This window comes from Triticum urartu, chromosome 2A, assembly GCF_056163025.1.
Source record: "Triticum urartu cultivar PI428250 chromosome 2A, HENAU_Tu73, whole genome shotgun sequence".
Classification (NCBI taxonomy): Eukaryota; Viridiplantae; Streptophyta; class Magnoliopsida; order Poales; family Poaceae; genus Triticum; species Triticum urartu.
The window spans coordinates 592,007,321-592,028,158 of NC_141874.1; the positions used below are offsets into that span (position 1 = coordinate 592,007,321).

Here is a 20,838-nt window from a genome sequence, read left to right on the forward strand (position 1 = left end):
GGCTGCACGAGACTGGTGGCCAGCATGAGCGCTTAATCAAAATCGATCTGACGGCTACGCAGGCGGGCAATGGCGGAGCTTGGGCTGAATTTGTGGAGGGGCAAGAAACATGCTTTTAGTCTGATTTTAATTGGACATATGGGCTGAATACTAGATGATATTTGCTAACTTTCTTATGGGCTGGGGGCAATGGCCCATGTTGCTCTCCACAAAGCTCCGCCACTGCAGGCGGCGGACGCTCCACGTGCATAAGTCGGCTGAAGGATAGTGTTTTCCTTTAATGTTTTAGCTCATGTTCTTGCTAAGTCTTATATGAACTCTAGTGGTCTGTGTGTTTTCCGTTCTACTCTTGATTGTATCTGAAAGACTCTTTGTATACGTTGCTTGATTAATAATGTGTTGATGTTCTCTCAAAAAAATGTTAGCTCGCTCCAAGGGCATTTCGAGGCGACATCAAGTTTTGTTCACGACTTGCCAGATGCCATACCTTTCAGCGCTCAAAAAAAATATTAAGACTTCCTGAAGATAAATTTAGCTTGATAAGCTTAACTACTGTATTCTTGAATTTTATTTGAATTTTGTCAGCTTTCATTTTCTACAATTTCTTTCTTACATGGTTAATTATTTCCCACATCATTTCAGACATTTCTGTTATCCATTATTTATTTTATATTTTTTTGAAAAAGCACGTAAATTATGATATTTTGGTTTTTCTGTAATGCTGACTTTGCTATTTTTTGTCCATGTGGGCATGATGGTAGCAAAAATAGAACATAAATAGGTAGCCCTGAGTTTTGAAACCGGCTCAGGGTTGTTAAGTGCGTATATTTCTCCAAAAGGATTTGCAAAAACAATACAAAGAACTCGTATAATGGCAAAAAATGAAATGGTTTAAAAAGGATTGCTCAAAGTAGCATTTTAATCAGTTCATGAAAATGCACATGCTTAGCTTGGACACCAACGTCTTGTCACTGCTGGTTGTTTATTCATTGTTGCGGTTTGATTTGGCTTCTGCCTTGTCGCTAGCTTTAGGCCCTGTTTGGTTCGGCTGTAGATTTCTAAAAGTAAATGTGAAAAATCTGTTGCAAAAAAATAGTTGTGAAAAATCTGATGTGAAAAAGATGTAGGTCATTTGACAAACCATCTGATACAGCTTTTTCAGATTTTGGCCCGCAGCGGAATCAGATTTTGAAAAACACGTCCTGGGCTGCTTTCGCTTTTGGTTCAGATTTTGACAGCGGATTTCTGGAATCGGATTCTACCGGGTTCGTCCTTTGGTTCAGATTCTGCTGCGCGGTAGCGGAATCCATCGATAAAAGCTGAACCAAACAGGGCCTTATTGTCATCTTACAAATCGGCAGAGCATGAATGAACCGAATAACTATAAAGTCCTATCACCCATACGCCATACATGGGCTGTACATTTATCAACACATCCTATCGTAACACCACAACATAAGTAAATGGTTGTATTGTACTACTCTGGTAACGGGGGCCATGGAATCCAGAGATGTTTCTACACACGAACTTCATCTTTGGGTAGGTACCCATGTTGCCTGAGATACCACAGAGCCCCCTGCGCGGCATGCTCTTGTGCGGCCTTCTTCTGTAGTTGAGCATCGCTGTAGCACTCCAAGAGTGTCTCCGAGGGTCCCCTGATCTGAACTGTAACCTTGTACGTGAATCTGTGTCATTTCACGCATGAAGTTAGCGGAGCATGTACACACCTTGATAGTAAAATAATTGGTATCCACAACATTTTGTAACAAATACAACACACTATGTGACTAGACAGCAACACATTTATCACCTCATATACTTACGTTGCATTTTATATTCACGCCTGAATTGGATATAATGCATATCACGAAGAAGCATTATCACGTAACCAAATAAAATGACAGTGAAACATGTCTTAAGATTTTAAATTTATGTGTTCACTATAGTCTGAACTTGCTTTTTTTTATATCATACCCACTGAAATCATAGTATTTGACTAGTAGCAAATGCTTGGCTCTGAAGCAGTACACCACAGTGAACTTGTATGACAAATACCAGAATACCACTACAAAGTAGATAACACCTTTCCAGACTTGCTGGCAATTTTCCTAAACAAGTTAGATATTGACAAATATTCTTGAGACCTTTCCATAAAAAAGTACACTGCTCTCAAACTGTTAAAGCAACTGCTTAATAATGACGGTCCTTGCCAGCTTAAGCTACCCGAAACTACCGTTTATGCAAAGCTTGAGGTTAAGAATAGTGTCTGTGCTTAGATTCTGCTTAATCCTCCTTTTTAGAGCACTATTTAACCTAGAATTGACATGCCACTCTCCTTACCAGGATAAACACCAAAAATAAGGAACTTAGAAATGGACATATATTATGATGGATAAGAAACATATTTTTTATTTTCTACACTGAAGAAACCACAAACTCTGTAAGAAAAGGAACCGTACAAGGAGACTATAATTCATTGTAATTTGTAATGCAGGCAACTTGATGTATGTTCTCCTTCAAGCAAGCTTACCTTCGGAGGTGGCTTGGCCCTTCTTCTTTGCACAATTCAAATTCAGGGGGTATCCAATAACTTACGGCACATACTTCAAAAAGGAAAGACTTTGCTGTTTTATTTACCATATCACCTGCAAAGGTGATTAAAAGCGTTAAGGCGCTTCCTTTAAAATTAGAACGAAATTTGAAGTGTGAATAATAAAACATAGTTGTATATCCTGCAAATTTAGCAAACTCAATCGCCTTAAAACATTAACTCGATATATCTGGGTCTATTTGTTATCTCCCACTCAATAGATGAAGTTGTTTTGACACAATCAAGTTGAATGCACAATAAACAGTCAGATGAAATGTGTAATTGCTTCTTTCCATGTAGAATGTTTCAACACCAAATTTAAACCACAAATACTGCAAACTTGGTGCTTGAGAAGTACCACAGACATTTCGTATCTTCATAAGAATATATACATCATGGTTAAAAGACAAAACAAATGGCTAATTAATCCAAAATTTAAGTGCTGTTCACAGTGCCACCAGGTATGTGAGGTCAAAGTCGACAGTGTGCATATTTTTTTTCAACTTTCTAATGGAGAGCATTACGGTGCATAAAAAATGTATTAGATTTAGCATTACCATGATACTCCTTTCTAATATTTTTCTGAGTTGTTCCCTTCGGCAGACAGGCATTCTGCTTTGCAACCTTGAGCTGATTATTCCTTTCAATACTGACATCATCCTTGGAAAACATGGTATTCCCTGCTGTTCTTTGGCTAGAGGTTCTAAGAGTCCCACGAATAGAAATTGCTGTATTTTGGAAAGAGATGTTTGCATCCCTTTCTTTACCTATCTTCAGATTATTTGTTTCTGCAGATATGTCAGCCTCGACTTTGATTGGTTCTTCATTATAACCTAGTAGTTCTGGTTCTTTCTTCCTAGCATCTCGCAAAATCTCTTCCAGTGACTTGTTTTTATGTGTGTATCCATAATTCTGCATGAGTGCACAAGGATTCACAAAAGCAGTAAGTTCGCTTTAGCCTTTTAAGTAACAGAATCATTCAACAATACTGAAAATTATCATGTTACAGTAATTTGCCTGACACCACCATAGAAATAATAACCAAAATAAATATTCAATTGGTCAGAAAAAAACATGTAACATAGCAAGTGAACTTACATGGTTAAATTATACTCCCTCCCGTCCTGTAATATGGGACATTTTTCGACACTAGTGTAGTGTCAAAAAACGTCTTACATTATGGGACGGAGGGAGTATATAATAACCATTTTCACAAGACATGAATCACATAATGACCATAAGTGTGTGTGTGTGTGTGGGGGGGGGGGGGGGGGGGGGGAATGACAAGGCACTAGTTCGTGATATTAAAAGTATTCTGATTCCAGTCTATAAAAGTCCAATTGTATCCACCCTTTGTTGGTTTTTTACTTCCAGACCTTTTCCAGGGTTCTTCTAACAAACAATGGCAAACATTTTGATGCATGTTCAAGGAAAAGTCTGAAATGCATGTTCAAGACGAACTAAAAAGAGACTGGTTGCAGTGGCCAGGCCATGTTATGACTGCATAGTCAATTGACTACACAGGTTTTGAGCAAAACCTTTACATACAAATTACATGTGCAAATACAAGAAATAATATAAGATTCAGAGAGAAATATGTTTGACATCACATGTTTGTAGTCCTGGCACCACCACTGGCTGGTTGTATACATATTAAAGTCTGGTTGGGATTGTAATCCACACACATAATTATTTCCTCTAATTCCTACATGGTATAGAGCTTCATTTCCCGCCTAACCCTAATCACACCATCGTTGTTCCTGATCACCAGCACCAGCCTCTTCTACCTTGTCAATGTCGTGAGGTTGTCATGGTGATACCCAGACACAAAAAGGAAAAAAAAAGGATTGGCATTTGATGTATTTGTCTTTCAAGCACATAATTTGGGGATGAAAAATGCAGTTCTCGATATGGCGGCAAGCTTCGATGCGTTGCGGCGATCGTGGTAGATATGTGCAGCATAGTTTGGTGATTAGGTGTGCAATTTATCTGCGGTCATGAACATATAAAGTGTTTAGTTCAAGGAACCGGAAAATGAATGAGGCGCACTTGTTTGGTTTGAATTTAGGAATGGAATGTGTTGGTCCATTGCCACCTCATCCCTCGTAAGCACAATGCTAATTACATACATGGGAAGTGTCATCCCATCAAAATCATGGTATCATCCCATGATGGACCAGAATATTTAAACCAAATACCATAATGCATGTTGACAGTTTATAAAAAACAAATGAAACCATTGAGATTATCGTATTTCATGGTAATTGCAAAACAAAAGTCAAAGGCACCAAAGGCAGATCTTCAGTTTAGAAATTGCTTTTTGTGCACCCAACTGGAATGGCTCAAACGTCACAATTCTGTGGCAAGTCCAAAAATAGAAGGCCAAGTAACCAAAATATACCTTCAGTTTAGAAAGTGTTTCTTGTGCAGCAAACTTCCTAGCAACTTTTGAATTCCGGTTTGCAGCGGCAGAACTTATCACCTGGCTGTTTATGTTAACTTCCACTTTGACGTGGTACTCTCCATCGGCTTTCATAGGTTCGGGAAGGCCTAACTCAAGTTCATGAGATTGACAAAGTTCCCGAATTTCTCTCATGGGATTCATGTGCATGTCAGAGAAGCTCAACACTGGCTTTAGAAGCATAAGCACTAGCGTCCAAACGTAGTTCAGGTTGAATCCTGAATCTAAAAGAACTGCAGCAACACAAGATTCGACAATATCACCAAGAACCTGCAAGCAAGATTACAGTAAAAGGATATAAGTGTTTGCCATAAAAATGTTATGCCATATAAAGTATGTGATTGCTAAAGAAATCCTACAAGTCAAACAGAAATCAAATACATCAAATGCAGCAACTAGTTACTCAAGAAAATCATATAACCATAGTACAAAAAAATGTATGATTCCTATCAAATGCAACAACTAGTTACTCAAGAAAATCATATAACCATAGTACTAAAAAATGTATGATTCCTATACAATTATTGATAATGATAATACTTGTTTTGTGTTTTAAGTCGGCTGACCCCTACTATCCCATCTTATATCGAAAACTTTAATAATCACTATATTTTAGCAGTAATTGTGCACGCTAAAAATGGGTTATCTAAAGAGGCGTAGCAGTTACAAGGATATAACAATACCTTTGGGCATGCTGGTTCTTCTACCAAGTCTTTCTCTGAATTGGGAAGTCTAATATAATTCTCAAACTTATTCACTGCTGACGAAAGATAATTTGAATCCTTTATAAGATACTTATGGATACCTTTCTGGACTGCCACATATGCAAGCGAATTATTACTGACAGCTAACGATTTTAAATCGGTTATTTGACCAGGCTTTAGATCAGGATAAGCTGAGTAGAGGTACGAGGTTATCAAATATTCCAAAACAGCATCTCCAAGGAACTCCAATTTCTGATCAAATACGAAAAGAACATAGTCAGCCGAGTAAATCATTGATTACTACATCAGTTCACCAATGACAATGCAAGAAAAAAGAAGCTCTGACCTGGTAGCATCCTCCAGAATGTTTATTGAATGAAGGATGCACAAATGCTTCGAGAATTAGACCCTTGTGTTTGAAATTGTAACCGATTAATTCCTCAAGCTCACCGACGTCGGTGTGGTTCGTGAGAGATAAATTGATGGAGCTTGCATCTAATACTCTATATAGGGATGAATCTTTAAAATCAACATCTATTCCCACCCAGTGAAGGAATGCAAATGCAGCTTTGAATCCACCTTCAACAAGAAATGCTCCGACAAGCGATTCAACAGCATCCGCTATAGTCTTCCTATGCAACCAATGATGCGACTTTGTACACCTCAAGTTACAGTTTTCTCGACTATCTGTGTGTATATTCACTTCTGTGTCAGCATTGCAAACAACTTTACAAGGCCTTCCCAGTGCAATGAACTGTGTCGGTTCAAAGTGTTGATCCCGTATGTACACCTAAGTTTACACAGACATGCAAAAAAAAAGATGTTCAGTTACGCTACAGAATTCATGGCAGGTATTTGACAGGGAAAATAACTCATTATCTTGTGTAATGATTTTTTTTTTGCAACAGAAACAAGGATCATGGACCTCTATTAAAATGTTACAAGGCAGCAAACCATGTTTTAAATAAGAGGATGTACTTAAATTAGATCATAAGGATAAACAGAATGTTTGACTACCGTCGTAGATAATTATGGTCAGTCCAAGATAATACAGAGCTCATCAAAGTTATAATGTCACAATCAGCAATTATTCCTAAGTAAGGAGGATAACGAGTATATGGCTATCATGTGCAATGTTGACAAAAAAGTGTGGCTTTAAGTTCAGTTCCTATAGTCACATGGTGAGTCCATCCAGGAAAGGCCTTTTCTGGCAGATTGCGGCTTAATCTTGCTTTTCTTGTGGTGATTGTAGTTCACTTTATTAGCTGTAGATAATTATGGTCAGGCCAAGATAATACAGAGCTCATAAAGGCTATAATGTCACTATCAGTAACTATTCCAAAGTAGGCTATCGTTCAGTTACGCTAATGAGTATATGCCTGGCTATCGTTCGCAACATTGACAGAAACATGCAGCTTTAAGTTCAATTCTGATAGTCACATGGCGAGTCCATCTAGAAAAGGCCTTCTCTGGCAGATTGTGAACTAATCTTGCTTTTCTTGTGATGATTGTAGTTACACTTTATCAGCTGTCATAGACGGCAGCTTAGAGCAATGGTTCATCCTTTACGGGGTAGAAACCCTTGATCGGGCCTTCAATGGTTGGATCTGGCAACAGCGGTCTTCTTCACTGTCTTCATGTTTGAGACCAGGCCTTCACTGATTGGATCCGACGAGGGTACGGCGGTCTTGTGCAGTGGTACCTACTATCCGGAAGCAGACTCTCAATCTGCCAATCAATGGTTAGATCCCGCAACATCATCATACATGTGTCATCTCCTTGCAGGATTTGTCTAGCAAGATGGTGATGTGATCTCCAGGGTGAATGCCCTTTGTCTGTACACTGGTTGGACCAGCTTCAGTCCTTGGTTGTTGTAGTTTTGGATTTTAATTTCATCGCTTGAATGGTTGGCTCCGCAGAAGCTGGACACATTCTGACAATTATGTTTGTCACTTTATTTTCCCTTTCTAAGCTGATTTGTTATGCATTAGCGCCTTTTGAAACATTTTGAAAAAAAAAACTGAAGGCTGTGAAATCGATCCAGATGCGGGAAAACCCTCTCCAATTTTAACCTTAAAAAGCTGTTGTGTTGGGCATAGGGTACCAATGGTGAACCCACATGGGAGCCACATGCGACCAGTTCTGTCGCCCCAGGACCGGCCCTCAAGAGGCAGAGCTAATCCTGCATGACTCCGTTTTAAGTTGTATTAGACTCAGCTAGTCAAGCCGAGCTGGTGTCCTAGGTCTGGTTAGACACTAATCCAGTTGAGATTAACCCCTTTTTATTTAAATGAGATGTACTAGGTCAGAAACCCTGGCGATAGGGGTTATCCAAGGAGTTGTATCCAGTCAAGAATCTGAAGAGATTGAGTAGGGTGCTATATAAACTCATAGGGTGCAATCAATTGACAACAAATAAAAATGATTATCTCTTCTCTTTGTCCATGGTCTCTCTTGACGACCCTGATCTAGCTCTTCCCTACATGTTCTGGTCATGATCAGACAAATCAAGGCATAACATGGGCAGAAGATGAGCCTACTGAACTTGGTCTACATTTGAAACAAAGATAACACAACCCATAGGTCACACAAAACTTGGAAGGGAAACAGATATTGGGTTCACTGAAAACAATATCTAACCTGCAAATTTCTTTTGATTGATAACTCATATAAATGTGAATTATTCACTATAGCAGAACGTCTGCTGGTCAATTGCCCTTCATCAAGTCCTTCATATGTAAGAAAGTTGTGACGTCCAACTACATACTTCAAAAAAGCATCACCTAAGACTTCAAAGCGCTCCAAAGAAATCCTCTCCAAACACCTTTCGGTGGTAAGTGCTTCAAGGATCTGAAATAGATTAACATCATTTGCAGCATGGATAGGTAATTCAAACTAGAAGTTCAGCATGAAGGGTGCGAAAATTGCATGACTTACACCAGAGGCACTAATTTGAGAAGCCTCTGAGAATGAAGACAACATGACATCCTTCAACTCAATAGCTACCAGCAAATTCTCCAACCGACACATCAACGATGGTAACAAAGACAGGGAGCTACACATATCCTTCGAAAACCCAATTATCTTCAAAGAACATAGCTCTGGAGGCAACTCCACAAAGTGCTCCATCAATTCACGACCTTCTTCTAAATACAAATAACAAAATAAGAAAAGGAACACCATCAGAAATACTATACCTAGATAGGGTACATTTAAGGAATCATAGTAGAGCAGTATATTCAGAATACAATTCATAAATGGATTGAATCAACAGTGCTCAAAAGCTTAAACCAGAGAAGCAAGAACTAGGTCCAATTAGGCCTGGGCATTCGGTCTAACCGGACCGATCGGTTCGGTTTTTCAGGTCACAAAGTTTTTCGGTTTCTAAAAATTGCAGACCAATCGGCTCTTGCAGAATTAGGTAACCGAATTTTCTTGGAACCGAACAATCGGTTCTGTCATCGGTTCCAACCGAACAGATCCGAACTTCATGCGCACGGATACATTTTCTTCCTTGGCCTTACTCCGCAAGTTTCCGTACGAGCAGGCACATGAAACATGGCTAGCTAGCTAGTACCTTTTATAGCCTTTCACACGCTTCCTTTCTTAGTGGCTATCCGATGTGGTACTACAGTAAACCTATTTTTGCATGGGCCGATTGCTACACTTTTTGGGCCATACCAGACGTGTACGTGGCTAAAGTGAGATAAGTGAAAAAGGCATAGAGAGACTTGGAGCTGCCGTGTTGGGCTAGCTGGGCCAGCTGGCCTAGGACAGCGGGGATACAGAATACAGGAAGTGTGTGGTGTATTTCTTCAACAGAAAAATACGGAGGTGCGAGGCATGCTCTGTAGTTTCGGGTTGTTAGGTCTTTTCGGTTAACCAAGTGTTAAAACCGAAATTAGAGAATAAATTTCGGTTCTATAGATTTAATAACCGAAATAGGAACCAAACTTTTCGGTTTCGGTCCCGGTTCTTTCGGTTCGGTGCAACGGTTCTCGGTTAATATGCCCACCCCTAGGTCCAATGCATCCACAAGTAGTTCCAGAATGTTGAAAGCAATTCACAAGCGGTTCAAGAAAATTTGACAGCAAGAATTTACATAGAGCAATATTGGCTCACTACCATCACAGGGTGCAAGTGGCGTTAAGAGACGATCGACACGTGTGTTAAAAATTGTACACTCCTGCAGAGATGATCGGCCCATGGTCATCTGGAAAGACAAGTTGCATATTTCCTAACATTGTACTTATGTTTTGCTTCTCCTCTTAATGAAAAGATGCATGCCCTCTAAAAAAACTACAGACGACCATCACAAATATTTCTTCACTTTACGGCAAGTTGAACACTTAGAAGTATTTTAATGCTAAGCAAAATAGTGATGCTTGGATAAAGAAGAGTCCAAAACAGGAAACAGTTTATAAAGGTACTAGTTCTGAAGGGACAAAAAGTGTAACCTGTGGTCTCCCGTAATCGGTCATGAAGCAAATTATGCAGATTGCAGAGCTGCTTAGCGTGCAGAAGTGGCTGCTCGGGATGTGATAGTTTGATACCAAACCTGATTTGAAAAGTCCATCAGTTCATTAGAACATCAATAAAGCACTTAAGCAGAAATATCGCAACATTTCTTTTAAACTGCTTATAAAAAAAGTTGGTTAGTTGCCGAGAAAAGGCTACCAGGGATGACTAGGATCAGTTCAGTGGACCTATCATACGACCATCACATAGACTACTTGTAAAGCCAGGACAGAAGCAGCACATTTGCTAACATGTTTCCCAAAACTAAAGCTTCTTATGGGGATTTCTACTGGGGTGGTCCCATGATATTATATCTTTGACTTGCATGGCCTACTTTTCGTAACATGAAGTAGATACACATTCCTCCTCCCTTACTAAGCCTTTTGTCCCAAACAAGTTGGGGTAGGCTAGATATAAAACCCTTTCACGAGGACTTCCCAGGAGGTCACCCATCCTAGTACTACTCTCGCCCAAATGGGTTTCATACCCAAAGGACTGGCTAGTTTTTACGTTGGCTCGCCAAGCCTATCACAACCCTTAGATATGAAACCCTTTCACGAGGACAACCCTTAGATATGAAATCCTAGTACTACTCTCGCTCAAATGGGTTTCATACCCATGGGACTGGCTAGTTTTTACGTTGGCTCGCCAAGCCTATCACAACCCTCTTCCTTTACCTGGGCTTGGGACTGGCTATGCCTAGAAGACATAGGTGAAGTAGATACAAATTATCATACTAAACATAAATTTGTATATTCATAAATGGTACAGATAGCTCGCAATCTTAAGGTTGGTTATGTAGCTATACATGACCTAGTGAGTGCTCAATGACGGTAGCATGAGAATTGAAAGCAAAGAAGGGGGATGCAAATAATCCTTCAGTTTGTTACCTTTCCTTGTAATGATCTTCATAAGTAGCACCGTCGTATTCACTTCTAGCATTTAGTTCATTCAGAATGACATCAATGACGAAAAATGTCTTAATATGGGGAGCAAAGATTAGACTGCCAACGACATCAGTTTTACTGTACATATTATCAAGAAGCCTTAAAGACTCATCTGGCAAATATGATCCATGCGCAGACACACCAGTTGGATCTTTAAAAACCGGTGATGATAAACAGCGCTTAACTGTTTGCCAGTCAATCATAAATATATCACCATACAATTCCTGCTTGATTGGAAGCAGCAGGTAAAAGGTTGAATTAAACTGTAGCGTTTCACTGTTGCCCAACAACATAACATGAGATACAGTGAACTCAGATCTGTCCAGGAGAACCTTCAGAAACATTTCTTGGAAATTGCGTGCCAGCATCATCTGACAAGAAAAAACAATGTTAACATTTTATACGCCATTCAATAAATGATCACATGTTAACATATGAAAAAATGAGCAAGACGGTGCCTGTTCTTCGTCAAATGATATCGTCCCTAAATGTTTCATTCCTGCTTTCACAATCCTGCCGCGAGCCAGATGCAAATCAACCTCCAACTTTTCAGCTTCCATAGGAAGGGAGTTGATCACAAAAAGACCAAATATCCGATAATGTCTATCTGCTGGTATGGGAAAGAATTGAATATAGTAGAAATGCAAGTTCAATGGACAGTCCAGTTTGCATGTTGAAGGTTTGAGAATTGTGGGAATTAACATCTCATGAAGCTCTTCTCTTAGACTTTCATCTGAAATATGCAAACAATAGCTGAGCCGAATCACCAGTATTATGACAATGTAAGAACAAGTGAGTGAACATACCATCATGACTGTTGCTTGCTGAACCGTTTGTTGTTGATGCCCTGTTCTTTCCTGAACCTGAACCAGGCAGAAGAAAATCTGTCAAAGCACCCAATTCATACAATTTCACGTATGCCTCTAAGCATGCATCCCTCTTAGCCTCGTCATTTGATTGGCATGGTTGGCCATCCACTTGACGAAAAGCAGCATTTGGTGGAAGAATTACTCTGCAGATTATCCCCTCAGTGTCATCAATGTAGATGAATGCTGGGGAAGGATTGAAGAACCTTCAAGAAGTTTAGTCATATTAGTACAACAAAGAACTAATGAATAAAAGCATGGGATCATAACAGGTTGATGTACACAGCAGGCCTTACATGTCCTTGGGAAGGTTGTAGCAGTAGCGATGCAGTAGAGATACACTACATGCAGTGCTAATGGAAGCACCCGTTTTTTCCACTCGATAACTTTTCTCCTCGAGGTGATCAAACACATCATTTGAAGTTCTCAAGTCTATCTCTCCATTCATAATGCCTTCACCATCAATATAGTCATTAAGCAACTTTTCTTGAGAATGATTGCCCCTGGTATGTATCAGAATGAATAAGAAGGGCAAAAATCAAGGACTAAAGTACAATCAAACCTATAATATTAACACCAATTGTCTATCTATTTAATGGAAAAATCACCTCTCCAGGAGAACAACATATTTAGAGTTTGTCATCCGAGCACGTCCCCTCGACTGGATAAAACTGGCAACAGTTTCTGGAAGATCAAACCGCACAACGAGGCAACAAGTCTGAATGTCCAGACCCTCTTCACCTACACTGGTAGCAATCAAAAGATTCACCTGCAAACAGCAAAGGCAAAGGAATTGTGATGCAAGAAGCATAGTAGATATACGGGTATAAGGCCAACGTTAGATTTTGGGGCGTGTATCGCAAGTAATTTACCACATGCATTACCAACTCAAGGATAATACAAATGTAGGCCTAAAGCCCTTAGTCCCACGAGTCCTATCCAGGATAGAACCCTGCTTGAGTCAAAAAGACCTACTAAAACCCTATGTCTTTATTATTAGTATAATCTAACAACACTTTACAAGCCAAGAACCAATCCTTCAGTCTGTCCCGTGTCAATCCTTGTATATTGTAAGTGCCTACTCACTCAGCCGTTACAACATAGGAGCTCACTAATGTCCATCAGAAACGATTAGCCCATGGCCTAGTTAAACTGAATTTGGCTTATACTTGACTAAACTGCCGACTCGCTGACTCAACTGGTGGATCTCAGAGTCTGTGTATGCTGGCCCTGATGTTGTATGCCAACCAGTTATATTCATAGTTAGGTGCGCACCAATAAGAAATTAAAAATCCACCTCAACAACAACCAAGATCAGTACGAACCACCTAGTTATGATTATGCTCCCAGGTGTGCTCAATTACATATTTACATCACAAAAAATGTTAACTTACTCTTGAAGAAAGAGCAGGCCAAGAATAAATGCAGGATGTGACATATTCAAAATAGTTATCCAAAGAACACTTTTTATTGTCTTCGGAAGAATTCATGTAGAAGGTATGAATGCCTAATTACACCAATTATTATACCTCGCCAGAAGAGAAATTTTCAACAATAGCATCCATCTTCTGCCTTGACATGTTCTTTGGTCCCGAGTGGCGTCCCACAAGGAACTCACATTTCCAAAGATCAAGGCCTTTCAAATTTTGGAGGATATGTGCTATTGCTCTTGCAACAGTTATTCTTTTCACGAAAACTATGCACTTCATGTTTTCCTCTAGCCTGCTTATTGCAGAAACCAGAGCAAAATAAGCAGGATGATGAGAACAGATAGATGTTGAAACTTTCTCAAGTGGTTATAAATACAATGTTTGAATAGTGGTTTCCAGCTAGATTCTTCTTGCATTTTCACATTATCATGTGGAAAATGTAAGCCGGTGGAAAGGAATTACTGCTACCCAATCAGTAACAAGATTTCGTTACACCCTAAATTAAGTACAGATACTCCGGTACCATAATGTGTACGTACAAATCCAAAGCATAAAGAATGTTATGAAAAAAGATAGTAGCACTGACGAGTACGCTCACCTGTATCTCGAGAGAATTTTAATAAGAACCACAATTTTATTTGAGAAGAAAGGTTCTTCTAGCATCTCTAGATGAAATGAATCATCATGGGTACCTAGAAAGCACGTCTTGTCAGATTCGTGAAGGGCTAATCAGAAAAAAAAATATGCATTTAAGATGGCAACTATTTCCAATAAAAACCTTATCGAAAGGTACATATCCTCAACGATTCCAGAGTACTGATTGTTATTAAGGAAACAGTAAGATATATTGTTATTTTAGGAAGATGAATGAGTTCATATTTCTCTTTTATGCTTTGAAAATTTTGGATCAGCATTACAGGCAGGATATCAAATCCAGCCAATAACCAGGACGATTTGTTGTTAGAAACTAAAAAAAAAATCCACTGCCAGAATTTATAGGGAAGGTGGACCAGATAAATCTAGGAACTAACATAGGGGTAAAAGGAGAACAATTAGGTGAGAACACGCATAACAACTCACCGTCTAATATGTTGCAATTCAGAACAGAAATTGCTTTGTTTAGGTAATGATGCTTAAATCTGGTAGAATTGTCGTTCATGTCAGACTCCTTTCTGTCCAAAACATCACCATCAGATGAAAGGAAAGCCTTTGCAGCCTGCGCTAAAATCAAACAAAATAGGGAATAACACATCTGATGCTATCTTAAAAGGAGGCAACAAAAAAGTAAAAAAAAAACACTTGTACTACCTCCATTCCTAAATATAAGACGTTGGGGCAGTTTAATTTAAACTACCCCAACGTCTTATATTTAGGAATGGAGGTGGTATAACAAAGGAGAAAACAGTCAAGAACACTACAACTAAATAGCAAATAAAAGCATAAGCAAAGATTAAAGCAAGAAATATAGAATCCATGACAAACAAGATCATACACGCCTGCGTACACGTTATGCTCCCAACTTCAAAAGGTTAGACACTCAAACGGCAGCCAACTAGAGGAGGAAAATCTGACTTAGCAGAGGTTCGCCTTGGGCAGAATTTAGAGTCCGTTAGTGGGGAATCAGCACCTTAGGCGGATTTGAATTTGGAGTCGGTAGATGACAAGGGCAGCTACCATTGTGATCCCCCATGTGTGTGTGTGTGTGGGGGGGGGGGGGGGGGGGGGCTGCCACCACAGGAGAACTAACAAAACTTTCTTGCAATCTACGGAAACACCATGTATGCATGTATGAAGCACTTGTACATCCATAGGCTCGTAGTAAATCCACTCGGAACATTTGTTACAAGCTAAGTGAACATCGCATCGCATATGAACAATATAAACTTTCACCCAAAAATAGTGTTATTTCTAATTCTATAACAAATTCTCAAGAAACATTCTTTATTAAACACAACACAATCTATTATTTATCTTGTATTTACGAAGTTCCTAAAATGGACGCTTTCACATAAAAGCGAGGAGCATCCGATAACAGCTCCCAAGCCACACCCCAAAAGAAAAAAATTGAACCAACTAACTGAAGAGAAAGGACGTTCCAAATTAGAGTGAATCCGACAACAAGGCTTAAGGATATTTCATTATCAACGTATTTGATAAAACAGTGTCAACTTACTTGCAGAGCTCCAAACGAACCAAGTTCTTGCAAACAGAATACTAAATTTCCATGCAACCTCCCCAGGGACTTTAGTTTCTTCTGAGAATCCTTGAAATCGTATAGGCTCTCGCGTAGTATGCGTTCACTCTGTTTCAAACTCATAGAAATAACAAAAAGGAGATGAAAAAGAACAGAAAACACAAGCTTGTATAATTGGAATTTGAAATAATAATAATCGACTATATAGCAGAACAAAACTTTACCTCAAGCTTTGAGCGATCAAGTTCTTTGTTGTAAGTTACAGTAAGATTAGAGTGACTAAGCGGGACATAAGTGTACACCTCCATATCAGGAAAAGCAAGCACACTTTCCAGCTCTGCATTATCAACCGAACAGACCTATCCAACATGAGAGAAGTTTTGCAAAGACAAATGTCAATAAGTATTATTCCTAAACCCAGCAGAACTCTTGGGGAACACTAGTAGTATGTACCTTGGCATGCAATAATTCTTCAAGGCTGTTGATACATTTGGTGTAATTAAGCTTGTTAGACCCGCCTGTCATATAAAACATAAGAACAGATGCATGACCACAAATGGTAAAAAAAAAAAAAAACTTACATTGCAGGGAGTAGGCAACACTAGAGACCAACCTAATATTTCAAGTTAGTGCAATGCTAGTCCAACAACTAATTTCTAAGATCCCCGGTAACAGCTGTAGCATTTTATATTAATCAAAAAAAAAATGTGCCAAGGCTGCCATTGCTGAGGTGATTGCTGGGGTTTCCCTCAACCTACCCTTGCAATCTTGCCTCACCATTCACCACAGCGGCTGATGCAGAGCTCGACCAATTGGCTGTCCATCCGACTTGTGGCTGGCAAAGCCGACAAGCATGTCATGGGCAGCAGCCTACCCCATTCTTTGTCGCTCCAGTATAGGCCTAGATCTTGGCAAACATTAACTGGGACCATTTTGCTCTGCAGAAAGTGTAGACCTTCTTCCGGCTCGCTCGCCATGGCAACACACGCATACAGGGCTTCCTATTCTGACAATGGTGGATTGGTTCAGCCTCCAGCCCTTTCGACACGGTGCCAGACAAGGTTCTTGTCCACGTCCTATTTAATTTGTTTCTGGCTTGGCATCTCAGCAGACAATCGGTCCTAGCCCGGTCTGGTGTGCTCTTTCACCGGTTCTGCGTCTTTTATGAGCAGTCCATAGCGCATCTGCACCATTCCATCCGCCACACCTTGGTCCTCCTTGCGCTCGGTGCTTCTGAAAAGCCAGAACCGATTAGTCTTCAATGGTGAGCATCTCACGCCACTCGCTGTTTGGAGGATGATCCTGGAGCACGCCGCCCTCTCGGATTTGCACTTCTCATATCGTCTCAGCAATGGCATGCTGGTCGAATGGCGCTCCCGTGTGTCTGGCATAAGTTCTCTTAGCTTGCCGCGTCGTAAATCTCCTTGTACATATCGAGTTTTTGTTCAATAAAATTTTCACTTCAGGTGGGGGGTTCCCCTACCATTGCTCGCTAAAAAGAGTCCCAGCAAACCAATAGCGTATCACAAGTGTCATGTGCCTTTGGCAATAGACATTGTAACAAGCAGGTAGAGGAACAAGAGAAGAGGCTTGCAGATCAGAAGGATTAAGACATAACAGCAAAAGGCGTCAAGGAGTGGCTATAACTGTGAGAAATATGCAACTTGTATTTCCATGAGACCATAAGCCAATATATATATATATACACACACACACGTACAGGTGGCAAATATGCAGAAAAACTCTTATATATAATAGGGATCACGTAGCTAATCATGTACAGGTGTGGTAGATATGCAAAAAATCTCTTATAAGTATATAATAGGGATTATGTAGTTAATATCTGGAAAAACATATACAACTCTAAAACCCACAACCCCCAAACTTGTGGTGGATCAACACCACCTAATTTGGACAGGTAAAAGCTGTGTTGTGCTCTAGTTTGGGTCTTCAAGAAGAAATCCATCAACTGAAGCTGGGAAAACACATACTAAAGAGCGCAATCACTTGATCCTGCACGGGACCGCATGAAGCATCAGCTCCATATGCTTGGTAAGCTCACGCTTCATAGGGTCGCGCGCAATGTTGATAACACATGTATTGTCAGACAAAGAGAAGTTGGTGTAGTTACAGAAACACCAAAATCCTCGGACAACCACTGTAGCCAAGTCAGTACTACTGTCAAGAGAATCATAGCTCGCAATTCGCCTCTACACTCGAACAGGAAACTACAGTATGTTTCTTTGTCTTCCAGGCAATGAGCAAGCAAAATGCGATTGGCAGCCCTTCGGATAGCTAATCCAAGTAGCATTTGAATAGCATGAAGCTTTAGCAAACTGGAGCATTGAAAGAAAAGATGCAAGAGAGATCTCGCAGAAATAAAAGGAGGTGACCATAGTGAACCTGAAGGGGAGTGCTGACTCAGAATGTGAACTTGATATGAAATATCTGGATGAATGACGGCTAGATAGACAAGACTGTCAACATGATGATGACAACGAGTTAGATTAGGAAAGGCTCACCTTAGAAGCTTGGAGGTGGACATTGAGCTCCATCGGTCTCAACAGTTAACGATGCACTCATCAGTAAGAGCAGCAAAAGGCTCACCAATAGAAGCTTGGGAGGTGGACAGTGAGCTCCATCGGAGTCAACCATTAACGTACATTCATTAGTAAGAAAAGCAAGAGGATCTTGGATGTACTTCTCTTGGGACATGAATAAGCCATCAGAGATAGAAGAAACCTCAATCCAAGGAGGTAGCGAAGAGGACCAAGATCAAACATAAGAACTGCTCACTAAGACGAGCCTTCTTTCCTCTTGGGACATGAAGAAGCCATCGGAGGTAGAAAAAGCCTCGATCCAAGAGGCAACAAAGAGGACCAAGATCAGACACAAGAAACTGCTCACTAAGACGAGCCTTCTTTTCGCTTGGGATACGAAGAAGCCATCAGAGGTAGAAGAAACCTCAATCCAAGGAGGTAACGAAGAAAGTTCCAAGACCAGACATAAGAAACTGCTCACTAAGACAAGCCTTCTGCTTTCTTGGATATGAAGAAGTCACCGGAGGTAGAAGAAACCTCGATCCAAGGAGGTAGCAAAGAGCACCAAGATCAGACATAAGAAACTGCTAACTAAGACGAGCCTTCTTTTCTCTTGGGATATGGAGAAGCCACCGGAGGTAGATGAACCTTCAATCCAGGAAGGCAGCGAAGAGGACCAAAATCAGGCATAATAAAGTGCTCGCTAAGACAGGCCTTCTAAAAGGCAATGAACTCAAATTCATCTCCACTGATGATCATGCCATCAACATATAGAAGACTGACCTCAGGAAAAAAGGTAGACAAAAAGCGCAAGACTATTAACTAGGATTACACTAATTAAAACAATAATTATCCTATGCCAACATGACTACGAACTACTAAGTCCTAAGGTACACAAAAATGCTATTGAAGTGAAAACAGGATGTGCATTTCTGTTCAAGGAGATCCACATAACTATCTAGAAAATCTGGCCACATTTACGATGCGATAAATAATTCCTAGAGGAAAAAATAATGGCTCCAAATTTAATTGCAAATAAGAGAGAGCAATACTATGTCCTAACTCTCAGATAACACAAAAGGTGAGATCAAATATCACGATTGCAAGAGAATGTGGTTGGCCACCAAAGGTAATTAAAAAACCATAACTGTGAAATGTTTCCTGATAGGACTGACATTAGATTACAATTACCTTTTCCCATTACTGGTGAAGCAGTCATGCCAAAAATGCGAGGGGGCTTCACCATGTCATTATTGTAGAATTCCTGAAACAATGCTACAAATGTTTTTCAGACTGAACAGAGTTATCATGTAGAATTCATAAACAATGTTTCAGGTATATGATTTCCTGAAACAACGTTATTAATGTAGAATTCCTGAAACATGTTTTTCAGATTGCAAGTTCTGCCGTTCACTGAATTTGTTAAACAATACTCCTTGAAAGCCTGTCATTTTAGACATAGGTAGGGTCAAACTTTTGAAACTCTGACTACTATATTTAACAAAAAAAATATTGGGAACAGATACTTGAAAACCATATGCCTACAACTGTCTCAAAAAGTATCTACAGAATATATAATTTGCTAGGTTCAATGGAAATATTGCAATGCAAACTAGTGGTGTGAGTGAGATTTAGATGGTGCAAATGTAAAGCCATATTGCAATGCAAAAGTGGCATCTTCTAGGAAACTAAAGGGGTAGTATTCAACACATATTAGCAGTCATTCAGCTTCTGCATTAATTAACTGCTTATTGTAATTAAAGTCAACTAGTTGTTCCAACTTCCAACTAGCAACGTGGTGAGACTGAATATCTGCATGACACTGACACTGTTTGATGATGAGATGACGACAAAGAAGCAGGAAACGAGTGGCCATCAGATTAATGGTCCATAATACAACCAAGCCAGCTCATGAGCGCTTCTTCTCTCCACCAGGTCGAAGCCAACCTCCCACGCCTCCCACCAGTCCGTCTGGTGCTGGTTGCACCGCTGCCTCGGGCCCTTCAATGTCGTGCACTTCCCTTCGGCTCCACCAAGGCTGATGCCCACATGGTGTTGGTCGACGTGTCGTCGTCCTCCAGGTCAGTCCTGCCGCCCTCACATCTCCAACAACCTCCCTTCCCACGATTCGTGATGCCTCCCTGCACCTAGACATCACCTCTTGGCTCAGATTGGGCCTACGGCGAGACAGCACCCTCCTACGTCGCCTCTCATTGGCTCCGCCGATTGGAGCTCCGGTGACCTCCATTGTCTGCAGGCCATCCCTGGTCGACGGCCTCCTCGCACCTTTTCCTCCTTGCTCATGTTGCACCTCTACAGCAAAGGACAACTCATAGGACTGCTCGCCTGTTGACTCACACGCTGCTCTCCCTACAATGCTTGCCTAGTGCTGTTGCATGGCCCGTACAGGGCCCCTTGGCAGATTAGTTTTCTTCACCAAAAAAATTAGAAAATGGCAGGTACAATGTCATCATCGGGTGTCCTTTCTCTCCCGCGCTATTCGATGATTCTTGATGGTGGTCATTTCATTGACTCGGTCTCGCACATGCACCAACCATCGGTGTTGGGTGCTCGTCAATAGTTATTGT

General features: G+C 40.4%; 1 protein-coding gene across 6 annotated transcripts in view; it reads right to left on the reverse strand.

Annotated features, from left to right (window-relative positions):
* Nucleotides 1–1,284: 1,284 nt before the first annotated feature.
* Nucleotides 1,285–20,838, reverse strand: part of DCL4 (dicer-like 4) — a 28,285-nt gene continuing 8,731 nt past the window's right edge. For 3 of the 6 annotated variants that reach the window (XM_048702327.2, XM_048702330.2, XM_048702329.2), the window contains 21 exons: nucleotides 19,442–19,514; nucleotides 16,164–16,228; nucleotides 15,935–16,069; nucleotides 15,690–15,818; nucleotides 14,597–14,732; nucleotides 14,115–14,208; nucleotides 13,616–13,808; nucleotides 12,695–12,855; nucleotides 12,383–12,589; nucleotides 12,027–12,292; nucleotides 11,679–11,953; nucleotides 11,164–11,591; nucleotides 10,213–10,313; nucleotides 8,693–8,901; nucleotides 8,396–8,605; nucleotides 6,102–6,545; nucleotides 5,735–6,007; nucleotides 4,992–5,321; nucleotides 3,148–3,502; nucleotides 2,531–2,645; nucleotides 1,285–1,685 (listed from right to left, as the gene is read on the reverse strand). In XM_048702327.2, coding sequence (XP_048558284.1) covers nucleotides 1,517–1,685; nucleotides 2,531–2,645; nucleotides 3,148–3,502; nucleotides 4,992–5,321; nucleotides 5,735–6,007; nucleotides 6,102–6,545; nucleotides 8,396–8,605; nucleotides 8,693–8,901; nucleotides 10,213–10,313; nucleotides 11,164–11,591; nucleotides 11,679–11,953; nucleotides 12,027–12,292; nucleotides 12,383–12,589; nucleotides 12,695–12,855; nucleotides 13,616–13,808; nucleotides 14,115–14,208; nucleotides 14,597–14,732; nucleotides 15,690–15,818; nucleotides 15,935–16,069; nucleotides 16,164–16,228; nucleotides 19,442–19,514 — 4,368 coding nt within the window. In that variant the 3' untranslated portion in view covers nucleotides 1,285–1,516. Of the gene's footprint in view, nucleotides 1,686–2,530; nucleotides 2,646–3,147; nucleotides 3,503–4,991; nucleotides 5,322–5,734; nucleotides 6,008–6,101; nucleotides 6,546–8,395; nucleotides 8,606–8,692; nucleotides 8,902–10,212; nucleotides 10,314–11,163; nucleotides 11,592–11,678; nucleotides 11,954–12,026; nucleotides 12,293–12,382; nucleotides 12,590–12,694; nucleotides 12,856–13,615; nucleotides 13,809–14,114; nucleotides 14,209–14,596; nucleotides 14,733–15,689; nucleotides 15,819–15,934; nucleotides 16,070–16,163; nucleotides 16,229–19,441; nucleotides 19,526–20,838 lie in introns of those variants that run through there. The other 3 variants (XM_048702326.2, XM_048702328.2, XM_048702333.2) reach the window with 3 other exon arrangements.